The sequence below is a fragment of the Solenopsis invicta genome, chromosome 5, assembly GCF_016802725.1.
Source record: "Solenopsis invicta isolate M01_SB chromosome 5, UNIL_Sinv_3.0, whole genome shotgun sequence".
NCBI classification, from domain to species: domain Eukaryota; kingdom Metazoa; phylum Arthropoda; class Insecta; order Hymenoptera; family Formicidae; genus Solenopsis; species Solenopsis invicta.
Genome location: NC_052668.1, coordinates 10,007,705 through 10,027,079, shown reverse-complemented (window position 1 = coordinate 10,027,079; position 19,375 = coordinate 10,007,705). Strand labels below are relative to the sequence as shown.

Below are 19,375 nucleotides of genomic sequence, written 5' to 3'. Positions count from 1 at the left end.
ACTTCATTCAATTCATAGTAGAAAGACAAGGATATGTTCTTCCGGGGTCTGAGCCTTAAAAGTGCAGTTACATGCAAGCGTCGAGCGTTGTGCGTCAAGAATCAAGTTGCGCAGAAGGTTATTGCGCAACTTCTTGATGCTGGAATCTGGATTCGCAGAGAAGGGCAAACAAGTGAGATTACGTGTAAATAAGGGAGGTTATGTTTAATGTATAAACATTTTTTGACACTGAAAATTTATAAAATTTATATTCCAATATTCTATATAAGCAACATTAACTATAGATTTTCAGTATTAGCAATAAATATCGAAACATTGCCTCAAGGAAATTGTCCTTGACGCTCAATACTTGACGCTCCCATGTAAAGGCGCCTATGGTTTCTGCGTCAAGAAGCTGCGCCAAGCTGCGCAATAATAACTGCGCAACTCGACGCTCAACGCACGACGCTTGTATGTAATAACGTTTTTCATTGAGAAAACTAGTGCGCACTGAATGTGCACTTGCTGCAGGTAATTGGGCGTTTCCGTTGGCACCGTCATCGCGCGAACCGAAACGTCCAATTGCCAGCGGCGAGTGCACACTCAGTGCGCACTAGTTTTCCCAATGAAAAACGCTATAACTGAACCTTCAAACCTCTCTGCGCATCACGTGATGTATCAAGCTGACGTCACATTTGCACGGAAATTGAACGAAAGCTTCGACTCTATAAGTCGATAACATGTGGCTGTCAAAAGCGTGATGCGTGATACATATGACACTGTTATTATCAGAAAATTAAAGGGCGGGTACAAATAACCTGTTGTGGAGTTATTGTCAGAAAGCATCGATACTTAATTTGAATACATTTTCGGAAAAAATGTATTGCACAATTTGTACAGTTGCACCAATTCGTACAGGAAAGCTAAAACACGCATCTCTTATTTTGTTTGATTTTTTTTAACACTGACATAAAGATCATTACATTTATTAAGTATTTATTTATTTTTATTATTTATTTATATTTTTATTTTTATATATTTGCGTGTTCATCTCACATATAGATCTAGAGCTCATTTCTGTGTAATTCGCGGTAATATCTGGGATGCTATTCCATTAAATGTTAAACAAAAAAAATATTAAATTTTATTATTTATTGAATTTTATACTAATTTTTGTTAATAAGCCCACTAATAAAGGCTCAATATAGAATAAAACACGTTTGGTTTTTAAATTTTACATATATATCCAGTCGGCACACAGATTCAAAAAAAATTAAAAAGAATTCAGACTTATGACATCAATTTAGTGTTTATTTTGAAATGCAGAAAGATTCTTTTTGTGAAAAGAGGTTTTTTTTGCATTTGAAAATAAATTTTGAATGATGACATAAGTTTGAATTTTTTTTTAATTCTTTGTGCCGACTGGGTATATACAGGGTGTCAGGTAACTACCGCCCGTGGTTTCGTGGATTGATAGATCAAGTAAAACTGACCAGAAAAGTCCTGTACCATTTTTTAATATTTGCCATAGTTAACAAAAAAAAAATTAATAAAGTCTGCAAATAAGCGCGTATCACCGCGCGCAAGGATCGCCCGCCGGTCGCCGAGACGTAGGCAGCCGCGGCTGTGGGCGCGGCGCTGTGCGGTGAGGAGGGAAAAGCAGTAGCTGGTTGCGCGTGGTGATACGCGCTTATTCGCAGACTTTATTAATTTTTTTTTTCGTTAACTATGGCAAATATTAAAAAATGGTACAGGACTTTTCTGCTCAGTTTTACTTGATCTATCAATCCACAAAACCACGGGCGGTAGTTACCTGACACCCTGTATATTAGATCTGGAAAAATTTAAAAGTTTTTAAAGTTGTTACTTATGTACGAGTATACTGTTTCTTCAAAATAAATATGTATTGATTGCCATACCATTTAATCTGGTTGTTAAAGACCTATTTATTTACCTTTACTGTTATTTGATTAGTAAAATTATTATATATCCTTATACTTGAATATTTTTGACAAAATTTAATTTTTTGTATTATTCTTATAATTTAAAAAATAATAAGTAAATTGGATTAATTTAACATCAAATTAACATTATTTTGATTTTTTGTTTTCTTTAAAATATTAATACCTAAAAAATATGTAGATAATGCCAACAACAATGCCAATCGTACGCTCTCTGGCAAAAATAGTATTACTTAAATATTTATTAAACATTTATTGTTTGTACATTGATTTCGTTATAATATATAAATACTGTGAATTATAAAAATATATGTTGTTAAAGTTTTATTTTTTAATACCTTTTAATCTAAATGTATAAATTATTATTAAAAAATAAATTATTACAATGTATGCATATATTAATTATTTAAAAATAAATTTTTAGTTATAAATAAAAATCACAAAAGTTAACAAATATCTTAAGATATGCACTTTTCCGTAATTTAATATTGAATTAATATTGAATTGTGCAAAGTTTATTAATATTATTAAGTTAATATTGGGCGCTTTCCACATGGAAAGACACAGTGCATCACAATGAACCACTTTATCCTTGTTTATTAATGAACAACAAGGATGAAATGACTTACTGTGTTATGATGTATCAATTACTGTGTTATGCTGTATCGCTTATTGGAAAATGTCCATTATTAGAACAGTTCAATTTGCCGCTTAATATGACCTAACTTAGTGTGAGCAAGGTACAGCTTCTCATTGGCCAGCTGTCTTACGATGCGCAAGAGCATACCCTTGTCTTTCTACCATGATTCAATCTTTATCGTTAGTTATGTGCAAAAGGAAGATAAAATGAAGCTTCCATACGCATGACCGTACAAATGTAATTGTAGGGATAGATATATAAAATTTGGTTAGATTAGGTTAAATTAAAGATCTTATTCTGAATCTTTAATGACATTTATCGTTATTCATGAATGATGTTTTCACTCTTTAATAACTGTTATACAATAAAAAAATAGTGAAAAAATTGTAATAAAACAAAGATTTCATTTTATTTATAAAAAATTTCTTACAATTTTGTGTATTAAAAAATTATAATTTATAAAATTCACTATTTTCTTTCTTATTGTATAACAGTTATTAAAGAGTGAAAACATCATTCATGAATAACGATAAATATCATTAAAGATTCAGAATAAAATCTTTAATTTAACCTAATCTAATCAAATTTTATATATCTATTCCTACATTCCGTTTGTACGGTCATGCGTATATATTTTGTAAAATAGGAAATTGTTCTTTTATGATAATTAAATAACAGTTGTTCACTTACGACTTACCAAAATAAAATCAATAAAAATTATGAAATAAAACATGTAATTAAAAAAAGATTAACGTAATATTTTATTTATAATTACAAAAAATAAACGAGTGTGTAATAATAAAATGTTATTTCTAAGAATTAAAAAAATAGAAATCAAGATTTTTTTATAAAATCTGTTTTTTCTAATAGAAGGAATAAAAATAAATTTGTAAACATGATATAACACATTTATTTATTGTATTACAAACATTAAAATCAAAATAACATTTATTTATTGTATATTATATATAATTATTGTGTACATGTATTGTGTATATATTTATTTGAAAAAATAAAACACGATATTTTAATGATGACAATTAAATTTGTATGTAATCAGCGTTAATTAACAAAGTATTATACCTGATTGAGTCGGAATTGCAAGCTTTTTGGACCTCAAAATTTGTTATTATGTTAGATATTTTTTTAATTAACATAAATTAAAGCATTTTATTTTACATTTAAGAAAAGAAAACAAAATTTCAATTATAAATTGAGCAAAAGTGATCAGTTTAAAGTGTTAAAAAAAATATTTTGTTTTTAAATTTTAACTGTTAGTTTCTGCATTTGTTGAATATTATTAAATTATTCATATTAATCAGAAACTTTTCCTACTTTGATTACTATATAATAAATAAATCGACAAATTCATACTTACTTAATTAACGGCTAACATTTAAAAGGTAAAATTTAAAAACATACATATTTTTTTCAACACTTTAAACTGATCACTTTTGCTCAAATAATAATTAAAATTTTGTTCATGAACGTAAAATAGAATGCTTTAAAAGTTTTCTACCACTTTCATTTAAGAAGAGAATTTAGAAATGTAAATTTTTATAATAGCAAATTACAGAGAAAAGAGTTAAAGTCAAAGTTATAAAGTACGTATCTATGTTAGTTTATAGAACAAAATTTTTATACTTTATATTGAAAAAATAAGATAAATTAAAATAATGCCAAAAGCATAATTATAAAAGAAAACATAAGCATAAAAGCATAATTATTAAAGAAAACAAGGCAATAGATATTTGTGCATTAAAAATGCACTACCAAAAAATGAAGAAAAAGAAATCAAAAGTATAGACATTATTGCATTAAAAATTATTATAGTTTCCAAAAAAACATGCGTAACAAACATTTCAAAGTTATAAATTTTGTACGTAGAAAAGATGAAAGTAAAGCTTATAGATTTTTTTCTAAAATCTTTATTTTCTACTCTGTACATGATAAAATAATTTTATGCAATTTTTGACGCATTGTTGCTTTTGTTCCTAAATATTCTAAAGTTTTTGTTTTTGCAAATGCATTCAATCTTATTTTTGCATAAGAGCCTATTATAAATTTTATAATTTTTATTTCGTGTAATTCGTTACACTGGTTTGATATATCTACAATTGGATGTGAAGATTTAAAAAGTGAATGGATTTTTCCTACATAATCTTTTATAACTTCAGCAATCATTCTCTTTTTGAAATTAATTGATCTCATAAAACCAATGTTTAATTATGCTTTAAATACTTTTTCGCCAATTTTAACAATTTTATAAGCTATATAATGAAATGAAACACAAAGCTTACTTTATTAACAAAAGTTAGGAAAGATGCAGGATTACTTGAATTTACAGTGTAACTGTGATCACAAGCTTGTGAAAGCAAAACATCGAGACAATTAGGACAGTTACACTTTTTCACAAATTTTGAAATAATATTAAGTGAGAGGGAGGGGGGGCAAAGTGACAATTTAAATTTCTTCTTTTTGCTATACCTATTTTACTACCTATTAATACAAAGATAATTGTAAAGTACCTAACTATTTTCTAAAAAAGTTGTCAAGCTATAAAGCCAAATATAGCTAAAAGAAAAGTTCAAAATTTTGTCTTCATGAAAACAAGGTTAAACCAGAATTTTGTTTCGATACTTTAAGGTACATTTTGTTGATTGCTGAATCTTTGAACGACATTTAACCTATTCTGTATCGTACAGTACATTGTTTCCTCTATTTTGATATAATCCTTATATCTGAATATCAAATTGGTTTCTCTCAGTAAAGTTTTAAAGAAGAAAATAGCTTTTGAGGCAAATAATAACAATTTTGGTTGGGGTATTTAGTGACAGACTTATCCAGAAATAGGTTTGAGTTAATGTGTTTATGAGTTAAGTTGTTTCGTTCGTAGACAAAGAAACAGAAAGAGAAAGTTAATGGACAATTAAACTCATATTATTTAAAATTGTAATCAGTAAGCATTAAAATTTTGATTAACTGTTATATCTATTTCTGGTATTTATGCAGAATAACTATGTTGCCTCAAATTTAAATAAAAATATACTCATTCGACGTATTTTCACTCAAAACGAAAGAATCCGGCAAAAAAAGACGCGGTCTGTCTCGCAAAATGAGCAGAGAATTTGTAATTTAAAACACAAATTCTCTGCTTTAAAACACAAATTATGTGCACATAGCGCTGCATCGTATCGATATGACAGATATCTTAACCTCTAGTCTTGAACTTTTTGATAACTCACGTTGCGAGGCAGACAGCAGCTTTTTTCTGCCTTACTTTTTTATTTTGAGTGAAAGCGCGTCGAATGGGTATAAGGGAGGATGGGGCATGTGACAGTTTTGGGAAAGTCATTACCAAAGTCCATTTTCTTAAGTTATTAGTCAAATATTTTGATTTCTACATTTTCGTTTAATCTTTATAAACACAATTTTTCTTTTATATCAATATTATAAGCCATATTTAAGGAGAGATACGCCGTCAAAAAATCTTTGGATTTGTCACTACGTGCCCCAGGTTGGGGTACATAGTGACAATGTCCGGGGCAGATAGTAACAACTCCACTATCATTAAAATCAGAGACTGCAAGATATCACCAAACTTTTTATTAAATAGTATTATATTAACGTCTGGTATTATATTTGCAATCTGGGATCACTATTTTAAAGTAATTATTCAGTTTAAAGTTCTTACCTCCGATTTTGACGAAATTAGGCTCATGCGTTTTCGCTCAAAATGAACAAATGTGGCAGAAAAAAAGTCGGACCTTGCGAACCAAGATATTAATCGTTGGCGATTGTACAAGTTAGAAAACCTGTCATATCTCCGAGGTGCAGCGACATGCGAGTCCTATATCCTATGGCTACATGCGCATGCGTAGTGCCCCGTCAAATACTATCACTATCTGCCCCGAAGGTCGATAAACATTACAAAAACAATAGAAATTATACCAAGGCTCAAATAATTTTGCTACAAATGTCAAAAGTACGAGAAAGAAATAAACATGTTACCACAAATACCATTTAAACTAAAATTTTTCATTAATATTGAAATTCCAGCATTTAACTATTCAAAAAATACTATTCATACTTGATTTTGATGAACTCAAAACTTTAAAGCCTATAACAACGGCATATTTTCTACCATAGCGCCATTGTTTTATCAACAAATTGCTTTATACATTTGAAATTTTCTATTTTTGTATATGGATAGCAATGGTACTAAAGAAATAGCGCTCAGCGATGTTTTGTCACTATGTGCCCCTATCACCTAGTGCCCCACCCTCCCTTACTTTCATCTAAATATGAGATGACGTAACTATTCTGCATAATTATCGTTCTTCTTATAAGTTATGAAATCTGTCTTGCAATTACAATATTTTGTTTTTATTTTTTTTTTATTCGTGATTTATTTTTCTTTCTATTATTAACATATATATACGTTATAAAAGTAGCTAAATCCTTATTTAATCAAAATGTCAAAACGAAGACTGAACAAGTATTATATAAAAAACTATGATCTTTTGTAATTGTCACCACTTGCCCCCTACGGTGTCACTATTTGCCCCACACTAGAGGCACATAATAAAAAATGTAGACTTGAATTTTTATGAAAATTTAGCTTTTATACATGACTTATGCTATCTCAAATTAACTTTTTCATATATTTTAAGGTGGAAAGTGTTTAGTAAAAAATCATATCTTAAAATTAGCTTGCAAAAGAAAGAGAAAAAAATTTGTCACTACTTATTTCCCTCTCCCTTACCAGTAATGTAATACAGAATATTTTCTTCGTAATATGAAAACTTAATATTATTAAAAGCAACAGACAAATCATCATTTGAAGAATTATCTTCAAAATTATCTTTATTTTCACAAATTGCTCTTTTTTCTGATCGAAATTCAAGAATAGATGAAGACTCAAAATTATCTGATATACAGTTAATATTTAGATTAGGACAAACTGTGTTGTTATACAGAAGTCGACGTATTACCCATAAAACTTGCTGAACATCCGGATTATTATTGAAACCACAGCGTGATCGAAGGCAACAGACATGAAATTCTATGTGATCTTATGAGGTTTTGTATGTGAGAAAATACTTTAAGGGATTTTTTATATTAGAGAAAAGATCCACGAATACTTGTAATATCAATTAAAAATCCAAATGCAAATACTTTTCTTTCGGGTTTCAAAATGGATTTATTTTCACAAATAAGGTTTCGTATATATGTCTCACAATCAGACTCGTTTAAAGTATTATTCCAATCTTGATAATTAGATAAAGAAAAAGATGTTTTCAATTCTGTGCCATAAATATTTCTACTATTTAATAAATCGAATAATTTATTAAACACTCGTATAAATTGAGCAGTTGCTTCACTATCAAGAAATTAAATTTGCTTATCAGCTACGCTGATACTAATTATTTGTGTTGTTAACTTGACTTTTATTTTTTTTTTGTTTATAAATGTGAGTAGAGGATAAACGATTTGCAAATTTTAGGCCAATCTTTTCTTGTAAATAATGAAGATTTTTTTTACATATTGAATAGATGAGTTTCCCATTTCAGAACATAGTTGTTTGTCAGCGAGAACGTTTTTAGCCAATTTAATCATGTAATATGCGTCAAAAATTCTATAAATTTTATATTTTTTGTACGGATGTTTTATATAAGTTTCCATTTTTTCAGGTTAAAAACAAAAATTTAAATTCTCGAAGGTAACAAAATTGACAGAAGCACCATCACAAGTAATCGAACATACCGTAATACCAACGTCATACATTTTTTTGATAGCTTCATTGATTTATTTACATTGATTTTCTTTAGTAATTTTCTTTAGTAATTTTATTCACAAAAAAATCAGCTATAGGAATTTTAAATTTATAGCTATAAGAAACTAGTTGAAACACTAAGACTTCTAAAGCCAAATGTGTCATATATTAAATTTAATTTTTTTCCAGAGGAGCCAAAGTCTATCCTTTATATATTTTCTCATTACTATTTTTATTTACTGTTATATTTGATAGAGTCATAAATTAAAGCTACATCTTTTAAATAAGCAGAATTGGCGCTTTCGTTTTTTAAATAATGAAAAACAACCTCAAGAAAACCTGCTTGACAAAATAGTTCTGCAACCCATCTTTGCAATGTTGCCTCATAAGGCCTCATTTAAATAAAACGCAAAAAATTGTATGCCTTTGGAGAATAAAAATATAGTGTTGACACAAATTTTATAATTTTATTAAAACAATGCTTGTTGCGACTTTTATCACAATTTTCAAGCTCGTTCTTTTAAATTTCTAAATTTAAGCCGGAGAAACGTGCATCTTCCAAATCATCAGATAATTTACCTTCCTTCTTCAGTTCACATAGCATATCATTCAGATTTGACAATTTTATTTCCAAACAACGCATTTTATTCTTAAGATATTTATTTCCATTTTTTAATTTGTTTTCACATTCAGAAGGCTTTAATTTTTGTGGAGAAATTTGTATTGCTTTATCCTACAATTATTATGTCAAGAAAAACAAGCAAAAATATTTGTAATTACATTTGAATTCATCCATTAATAAATAAGATATAAAACTAACAAATTTTAACTTACCTTAGTTTCAGGAATCTTACATATCTTTTAATTACTTGATACAGAAGCTTTTTCTGAAAGTATAATTTTATTTTTTAATGTATTTTTGCTGAAAATGCTTCATTGAAAAATTATTGAGGTCCGTTTTTTAAAATAGGACACCCTGTACATATTTATTATATACTACCTCTTTACTATATATTTTCTACCATAACTATTATATATTTTTATTCTAAATTTATTACTTTTTTGAAATATTAAAAAATTAGACTTTGAAAGTCAAACGCAGTTATTTTTGCGCAAATAATTACAACATGTGCTGACTTCCGTTTGGAGGCGTCTGGTGAGTAGACATGTAAAGTGTGACGAGAAGAAATTAGGAGAGAGCATGCGAAGGGTGTTGGTGTAAGAGGAGGAAGAGAAAGAGCGGAGAGAAAAAGGAGGCGAAAAGCAATGAAGGTGGAGTGGAGTACAAAGAAGTTGGAGTAAAGAGAATAAAAAAGAAAAAAAAGATACGTTGTAGAGAGAAGTTAGGAAGGTAATAGGCAGGGAAAAGGAGGAAGGCGGGGAGAAGGAAAACAGAAGGTGTGTTCGGAAGAGACACGGCAACCGCAGGCGGCAGACTGTAGAATCGGACCCGACACCGATAGGTCGGTTTCGGGAGGCCAATCACAGACGGTAGATTCGGAGCAATCTGCTCAAGGAGCGAGAGAGTAAGTACGCACGGCGCAGTGACTCCAACGGAGAGAGAGAGAGAAAGACTGAGAGAAAAGTAGGCTCCTTAACGAACGCACAGACAGAGAGGAGGAGAAAAAGAAAAGTGGAGGAGAATAGAGGAAGATTCAAAGAAATGGAGAGTGGAAGGCAGAAAGAAGGAAGCGTGAAAAAGAGGGGAGAGAAAGGAAAACCGAAAAATGTTTTATGAGGAGGATAACAAGAGAGGAAAGGCAGAGAAGTGATAGTATTAGTACAATAGAAGCATTGTGGAAGAGTAAGAAAAAGAAAAAGGAGAAGGAGGTAAGGGAGGTGGAAAAGAGTGAAAAGTGACAAAGACCACAAGAATAGACGACAGAGAAGAAATGAAAGAGATTTTGATAGAAATTAGGAAGAAAATCAGAAAACTGAGAATGCAAGGATAAAACACGGAAGATAATATAAGATAGGAAGTAAGAAACTTAAGAGAGGAAATGGAAGAAAGAAAGAAAAGATAGGTAACAACAGAGAGAGAAAAGATAAGAGGTAGAATAGAAAAACTAAAAGAAAAATTAAAGGACCAAGAAGGAAAAGAGGAAAGGATGAAGAGGATCGAGAAGAAAATGGATCAACTGGGAAAGGAGATGAACGGGAGGGAGGATAGCATGAAAGAGAGAATAAGAGTGATAGAATCAAGAATGGAAGTGAAAGAGAGAGAGAAAAGGAAAAAGAATATAGTTATCAAGGAGCTGAGTAATAATAAAAGCAGTGTAAAAGAAGAGATAGAAAATTTAATAAAGGAAGTAATGAATTTGGAGGTGGAGACTAAGGAAGTAAGAGAAATGGGAAAGAGGTTAGGGAAACGGATGGCGATAGTTAAATTGAGGAGCATGGAAGAAAAAAGACAGATAATACAGATAAATGTCAGATAATAAGCCTGGAGAAATGGAGAGATCACTTCAAGAAATTGTCAGAAGGAGCGGAGAAGTGGAAAGAAAAAGAAAGGGAGGAACATGGGAAGGAGGAGAGCGGAGAAGAGAGATTGAGTAGAGAAGAAGTAAGAGAAGTGTTGAGAGAACTGAAAAGCAGAAAGGCAGCAGGTAGCGACGGGCTGGTGAACAAAATATGGAAATATTTTGGGGAACAGAGCTGGAAGAGGCAACGTAAAAGTTATGCGACCAAGTGGAAAGGTGAGAGAATGCCGGAAGAATGGAAAGAAGGAATAATAGTGCTTATAGTGAAAAAAAAGGGAGGACAATCGATGAAGGACTACAGGGGGGGGGGGTAACACTAATGACAGCATCGTACAAAATATACACAACAATATTGGCCAAGCAATTAAGATGGAAAATGGAAGAGGGAGGCATGTTACCAGATAATCAGGCGGGATTTAGGAAAACGATAGTGAACAATATCTACATACTGAACTGGCTAATAGGCAGAGAAGTGAAGAAGAAAGGGGAAAGATTGTTACGTTCTTTATGGACTTTAAAGCGGCATTTGATAGCGTGGAAAGGCTAGGAGTGTGGAAGGCAATGGAAAACAGAAGAGTAAACGGGAAATTAAGGAAAAGAATCAAGGAACTGTACGAGGAAGCAAGCTGTAAAGTAAGGGTAGGAGAGAAACATAATAAAAAATTTTGGATGTTAAAAGGAGTGAGACAAGGATGCCCGCTTAATTCCCTGCTATTTGACCTATTTACAGCGGACATTAAGGAAACGATGGAAAAGGGACAAGACGAAGGAGTGCTGGTCGGCAATAAGAAGATTGACTTATGCGGATAACGTGGTACTGTTAGCAAACAAAGAAGAGGAAATGAGGAAGATAATGAAGAGACCGGAGAGATACATGGAAAAAAAAAGCTTACAGTGAATGTGGAAAAGAGCAAAATAATGAGGTTCAAAAAAAAAGAATGAAGAAGAAGAAAGGAAGGAGAATGGAAATGAAAGGAGAACGGATAGAGGAGGTAAAGAAATTTAAATAACTGGGCTATACCTTTCAAAGGAGAAGATAGCAAGAGGAACACATCAAAGAGGTGACAAGAAAGGTGATGATTGCGATGAGAGAGGTTTAGGGGATAAGGAAAAGAAAGCCTCCCCCCCCCCCCTGGATTGGGTAAGAAGAAAAATGTCCAAGACAATAGTAGGAAATATAATGCTGTATGGGACAAAAATATGGGGGTGGGAAGAAAGAGAAAAGGTGGAGAAACTGCAAGAGAAATACATATGATGGACGCTGGGACTAGACTAGAAGACGCCAGCATACATGATAAAAGAAAAAGTAAAATGGGAAAAAATGAGGACAAGAGCGGGAAAAAGAGCAATCAGATACGAAAAAAAATTGGCATTAGGAAACAAAATCAAACTCGCAAGGAAATGCCTGATGGAGACAAGAAAAAGAAGAGAAGGGGAAAGATCAAGATCGGAAGAAGAAAAAATTCTTTGAAAAGAGAGGGTTTGTAGTAGAGGAGATAGAGAGAAGAAGAGAGAGAGGGAGAGATGTAAAGGAAGAATTAGAAAAGAGGGATAGAGCAATGCAAATGCAAGAGAGAGAGGCACAAATAAGAGAATCGAGATTCAATAAGGTTTATAAAGAAATAGGGGTACATAGAATAGCAAGGTACTTGAAGACAAAAGGAAAAAAAGCAAGAATGGTGAGAGTGGCTAGATTTAGATTGGGGAATGAGTTAAGAAAAGGAAGATATGAAGAAGGAGAGGAAAAAAAGAAATGGAGAGGATGCGGTGAGGAAATAGAGTCGTAGGAACACGTACTGGAGAGATGTAAGAGAAGAGACAGTCTGGGAGTTAGAAGAAAAGCGAGCGAGATACTACGGGAAGATGGAGGAGGAGAAGAGTGGATGAGACGGATGCTAGCAAGATGGAAGGAATGGAGTGAGGAGACGGAGAGAAAGAGAGAGAGAGGGGGGGAGAGAGGAGAAGAAGAGCAAAAGGCAATGAAGAAGACTTGGGTTTAAATGGAGGAGATAAGAAAAAGCCAGGAAGAAAGATGTAAATATGACAGTATGTGTAATATATGTAATATATAAAAAGCGGAATCTTTTGTAATACCGAAAGGGAAATGCAATAAAGATTTATATACACTGCCCACCAAAAAGTACACTAAAAATTTAGGAAAAATTTACCAAACTTTAAACGCTTGTAAAACAAGAAATATTTATGATACAAGGATGTTTCAAAAAAGGAATTAAAACTTAAAACTAGTACTTTGAGAAACTTTTAATGCTGATTAAGTAGCATAATTAATTTGCTAATAGCCGTTGATAGAACAAAAACTTGCAATTGATAAATAGAACGTGCAGTTTCTAGAGTTGTGTGGAGTGAAGCAGTTGACGTAACTCAATGAGGTAAAAAGTGCATGAAAGTTCAAATTTTTTCCTTCAAAATACGATTTTGCGGAACTCGATACGATAATTTTTCGCTAAGTTATGCCAATTTGAAAAAAAGTTGTTTTTTACGAGATAATAATGAATTATGAATTGCAATGTCGCCGTTATCAATGCAAATCACTACAATTCTGTCCAAGACATGTTGTTAGTTTAAAAACGTATTCGTGTGTGTGTGTGCGTGCGTGCCTGCGTGTGTGTGTGTGTGTGTGCGCGCGTGCGTGATCTGTTTTTAAACTTTTTATAGAGAAAGATCATTAATATTTACACAGTATTTTGTTCTTTTAATTGCATTACAATGTAATATTGTAACACAACATTTTTGCAACATAAACCAAGTATCTTCAAAAATATCATTAATACAAAATAATCAAGGATAAGAACCTAATATGATTAATAATAGGGTAAAGTCACTTATTATAAGATACTTTTATTTAAAGGCATGTAATTTATTTAACGTTTACAATTAATTCTTATTCTTATATCTAAATTATTGTAAAAATATTTAAGTTTCACCGCCAAAAGTTAGCAACCAATAATAGTTATATTTTCCTATACATAAAATTTTTTATCAAAATTACCGATTTTGTTATTGGGATTATAAATTAGTTCGGTCCGTTTTTAAAAGATGGCTTTGGCTGTTATGAATGTGTCATAGTGACAGCTGATTCCGGTGGTTTCAAAGAGGTTAGACGTCTGTCAATAATCTTCAGTACACCCAAGGACTTTGATTCTGTCCATGGGGAAATTTTCCAAACTGAGAAGTCGCTATCTTTCTACATACTTACAATTCATGATTAACGTAACGACCAATAAGCGTTACGTTAATCATGAACTGTAAGTATGTAGAAAGATAGCGACTTTTAAGTTTGGAAAATTTCCCCATGGACAGAATCAAAGTCCTTGGGTGTACATATCGCTTTGAGTTTCATACAAAACCCCTGTTTTTTACTGTGTTGAATATATCAACTTTTGTATTACTACTTAACTTAGCAGCATTTGCGGAAAGTTTTAGTTTTCTGTTTTAATTGGAAGAAAAGCGCAGCTGAAGCGCATCAAATGCTGGTAGAAGTTTATGGTGACAATGCTCCAACTGATAAATTATGTAGGGAATGATTTCGACGTTTCAAGAATGGTGATTTCAGCGTTGAAGACAAACCTCGCTCTAGACAGCCAAAAAAATTTAAAGACAAAGAATTGAAGGCATTACTCGATGACAACCTGGCGAATCCATTACGGGCAATCGGTATAGGCTACAATTGATTCGTTTGAGCCGTGCGTTACAAGAAAAACAGCCGGAATACGAGGAACAACATGACAAAGTTATTCTGCTACATGATAACGCTCGGCCTCATGTCGCAAAAGTCGTCAAAACTTATTTGGAAACGCTCAAGTGGGATATTTTATCGCACCAGACGGACATCGCTTCATCTAATTACTGGTTATTCCAACGGATGCAGCACGATTTGACAGGACACCGGTTCACTTCTTTTGCAGAAATCGAAAATTGGCTCCTAACTTGGATCGCTTCAAAAGACGAAACATTTTTTTCGAGATGGAATTCGAAAACTGGCTGAGAGGTGGGACAAAGTAGTAGCCAGTGATGGACAATACTTTGATTAATCTGTTCATTCAACTTGTTTTGAAATAAATGCATTTTTGACCACAAAAAAACGGACCGAATTAATTTATACTCCCAATAATTTAAAAAAAGGTTCCTAATATGAGACACAATTGTGTTTTTATCAGATTGGTCTTATCGATTTGGACCTTACTAGGTTCAAATTAAACTCCAGACTCAAAATCTAGTTGACCAATCAAATAGCTCTTTTGGTAGGAGTTTGGGGAGTTGTGAGCCATGGGAAATTGTAAGCCAGCACACAAAGTCGGCCATATTTGAAATTTTAACATGTTTCAACTACGATAAAATGTTTCTCTCCATGCGAACTTACTTTTTGACTAGCACTCGTCGCGTCAACACACAATCTAAGTCTTTTCAGATTTTAATTTTTAATTTTCTTCAAAAAGTTTTTTCGACCATTTGTATTCGTGACCTTATTTGTTTCTTCGAGCTGATTGCAAAAATAAATATATTACAAAAACATTACTGGTAAACTAACGTTTCAATGCACAAAAGTAACATTTTGCACATTTTGAACATTTGATGTGTTAATTACTACACGGCTATTTTGAATGTAGCATTTGAGGAATTATGAGCAACCACTTTTGGGGAGTTGTGAGCCATTACATTTTTGTCATTTTTTCAACTTAAGTTGACATCTTTCATACGTATTTCACAATATTCATGTATAACTTAGAAGTTTCACGCAATTTCATAGTGAATTTAGTTTTTTTCGTGATTTTTTAGTGTTTTAATTATAAGTTATCATGCCACGTCATAAGTATACAAGAAGTAAATCTAGTAAGCCAACGATCGATGTTAATGATAGTGGCTACCATCAAAGAGATGACGATTGAGAAGAAAGTGGTGGGGTCCGTTGGTTGAGCATATAACATCGATAGGTGCAAATTGACTCGCTACATTTCGAAACTAAAAGGGACAAACGTAAATCCTTCAATCGCTATGAATGAAAAATTGAACGTTTTTATTTCAGAAAAATTCCGCATTATCTGCAAAGATGCTATGCCGAAGAAATTGAACAAAAACAATTCCATACATTGCAATAAATGCGATCGAACTGTGCACTTGAAATGTGCCAATTTAAAAACCGACTATATTATACCTGTATTCACTGCGAATCGGACTAATCAGACTATACGAACTTTCTTTTTTTATCAGAATTATCTTAATTTATTTTTTTTCTATATCTTAAATAAAGAATAGTCACCAAAATATGTCATTATTTTCCATTTTAAGTCGCTCACAACTCCCTACAATTTTTGAAAATTCAAAAAATACACCTTTTTGTCAAGTATATCAAAATTTTACAACCATTACGTTTTTCAATGAACTTCTTAAGCCAATAGTTGCCTTTTAAGGTGTACTAGAGAATCCAACCTTTTAGGTGCGTAAAATATCAATTTTTGTTGTAGTTATCGTTCAAAAACAAAACCCAGCTCACAACTCTCTAAACTCTCCTACTCAAAAACTTTTATACGTAACATTTATCTCCAAAATCTATTCCCTTTGAAATATTTTATAGCCTTACAATCAGAGTTAATGCTGAAAATCATAACTTATAAGCTTCATAATTCGAATGTCCTCAATGAAAAACTTTATTATAACATTTTGAAAAGCTTTCGAAATCAGAATATGCAACAATAAATAGGAGTATTTAAGAGGATGCTATAGTGACCGAAGAACTTCCTCGATGTCGGCATTGCAGATTATTTTTCGAGGGAGACCAGGCTATCGCTCTTTGTCCAACGCATAGATCTGTCTTTATTTTTCGATTATTTCGCCATCTGCGAAATGACCTATCAACTACAGCCACTGCTCTTCTTGCCATCGTTTACGTGCGCTAAGCGAAATTTGGACACGTACAGCTATTCACCTATTAAACTTTTTTGTTAGGTTGTTGACTGAAACGATACACAGTCAGTGTTGTGTATTAGAGTTTTCTGAAGTTCGCCCTGGTCTCATTTTATACATACAAGCTACAGAACGTCAGTAAATAACAAAAATTAACCTTGGTTGACAGATCCACGAGACGAAAATAAATGAATTTTTAACTTTTTGATCGATTTTCTCATAAAATTTACCAGAGCAGACTTTGTTTTGGTGTGTACTTTTATTTTGCAAAAGGATTTTGTGATCTGTAAAGCTAATTCAAAAATTAATGAACACTGTAATGGTCGGTAATTTCCGTCAGTATAGCATCCTCTTAAGTGTCTCATATTATGAGTCCCACGCTTTACAGTTTCATGATCACCAAATCAAATATTTATAATTAAGCAAATTATTACATCTTGTATTTTTCTATTAATACGATTTTACTCTATCACTGCATGCCGAGTTTATTATCCAAAATTTGTTTATTTTATAATAAACAGGGTTTGAAGACTCATCTCAATAAATCTTGACAACATCCAATTTCAAAAATTTTTCTTTGATAACTGCACGAATGATCTAATAATGAATTTTTTATTAAATAGATTTTATCCTCAGAGTAATAAGTTTAAGATGGCATCAATCGCATGCCATCTTAAACTTACACATTTATTAATGTAGCAGAAATCTCGCTACCTCATATTAGGAATCTATAACAGGCGACCTTACCCTATCTACGTTATTGTTTACATTATGCAATTTAGAAAAGAAAATTGCTTAAATTTTATTATTATTTTTTTGAAAAATTTATTTCTGTTGATTAATATTAAATTTTTTTATCTTGATTTATTTCTTTTTAATTGTAATTAATATAAACGTATACAATATCAAAAGCTCTGTAACACGCCCTTGTTTTGTTCTACTTTATTAAAAAAAGCCGAGAATTAATTTGTACACCTAATACATGTGGGTATGTAACATCTATATGAGACTTTACATATTCTGCATTTCACGTTATCTTGATCTTTCATAATGTCCTTCGAGTTTGAAATCCCTTCTATTGTCTTCTTATGAAGGGAAAATCAGACAAACAGATTTTACAATTGCAATGATATTCTACAGATGTTACTTCTATCGAATGTCATAGACCCACGTGTTCAAGAGTTAATATAAAGATTTTTTATTTGTAAATGTAATTACGATTTTAACGTTAAACTATAGTTAAAAATGTCTCAAATGCATTGTGTACTAAATTGTATAATAAGTTATTTAAATTGCATTAAAAAATGTTTTTAACATTCCCATTTTTACATAAGTTTTTTCAGATTCTAACATCTAAATTTAATATTGAGGATCTTCTACTATCTACTATAACAATATGTTTTTGTCTTGTATACATGTTTTTATGCAATTTTATTGGACAAGAAATTATAGATCACTGTGACTACGTATTTGTCGCTGCGTAAGTAATATGATAATTTCTTACATTATAATTGTTTTACCTAACAGTTTTTTTAAAATTCTAGTAACATTAATAAGCTCTAATAAAATTAATATAATATACATAGCAAATATGTGTCATGAAAATTATTTATAATTTTTCTTTCAAATTATTGATTGTTTTGTTATTCTGTATGTAGATACGAAGTTCAATGGTATATAACTCCTCTATATATACAAAAATTGATACTATTTCTGTTATTAAGAGGGAACAAATCTTTTGGCCTGAATGTCGGCGGATTGTTCGTTGCGTCATTACAGTGCTTTGCTATGGTATAAAATATTTCATAATATATATATATTTAATGTCCCACATTTTAAGATAACAAAACAGAACTATTGTTTTTTGTTGCAGCTAGCAAATGCATCTCTGTCTTATTTTATTTTTATGTATTCAATAAGAAAATGACAGAAGATACGTATCCATTAGTGCATTATTAAAATAAACAATAGAATATATTTATTGTTTAATTCAATAGAATGCGGGTTGATAAATATATAAATATACAAATTAGTAAACATATAGCACTAATCATAGTTTCTAATCACATTAATGTATAAAGGAATTAAAAGGATGCTATAGTAACCGAAGAACTTTCTCGATGTCGATACTGCAGATTATTTTTCGAGCAAGATCAGGCTATCGCTCTTTGTCCAACGCATAGATCTGTCTTTGTTTTTCGATTATTTTGCCATCTGCGAAAAAACCTATCAACTACAGTCACTGCTCTGCTTAGCATTGTTTACGTGCGAAATTTGTACACGTGCAGCTGTTTACATGTTAAACTTTTTTGTTAGATTTTTGACTGGAATGACACACAGTCAGTGTTGTTCGTTAAAGTTTTCTAAAGTGCGGCCTGGTCTCATTTCATACATACAAGCTACAGAATGCTAGTAAATGACAAAATTAACCTCGGTTGACAAATCCACGAGCCAAAAATAAATAAATTTTTAACTTTTTGTTCGATTTTTTCATAAAATTTACCAGCCCGCACTTTGTTTTGGTGCGTATTTTTATTTTACAAAAGGATTTTGTGATCTGTAAAGCCAATTCGAAAATTAATGAACACTGTAATGTGTCGGTAATTCCCGTCACTAT

At 31.5% G+C, this 19,375-nt stretch overlaps 1 protein-coding gene across 1 annotated transcript in view; it reads left to right on the top strand.

Annotated features, from left to right (window-relative positions):
• Positions 1-19,136, top strand: part of LOC113004276 (odorant receptor 49b-like) — a 77,685-nt gene extending 58,549 nt beyond the window's left edge. The window contains exons 7-9 of the mRNA XM_026137141.2: positions 18,093-18,238; positions 18,417-18,549; positions 18,632-19,136. Coding sequence (XP_025992926.2) covers positions 18,093-18,238; positions 18,417-18,549; positions 18,632-18,685 — 333 coding nt within the window. The 3' untranslated portion in view covers positions 18,686-19,136. The remainder of the gene's footprint in view (positions 1-18,092; positions 18,239-18,416; positions 18,550-18,631) is intronic.
• Positions 19,137-19,375: the final 239 nt, after the last annotated feature.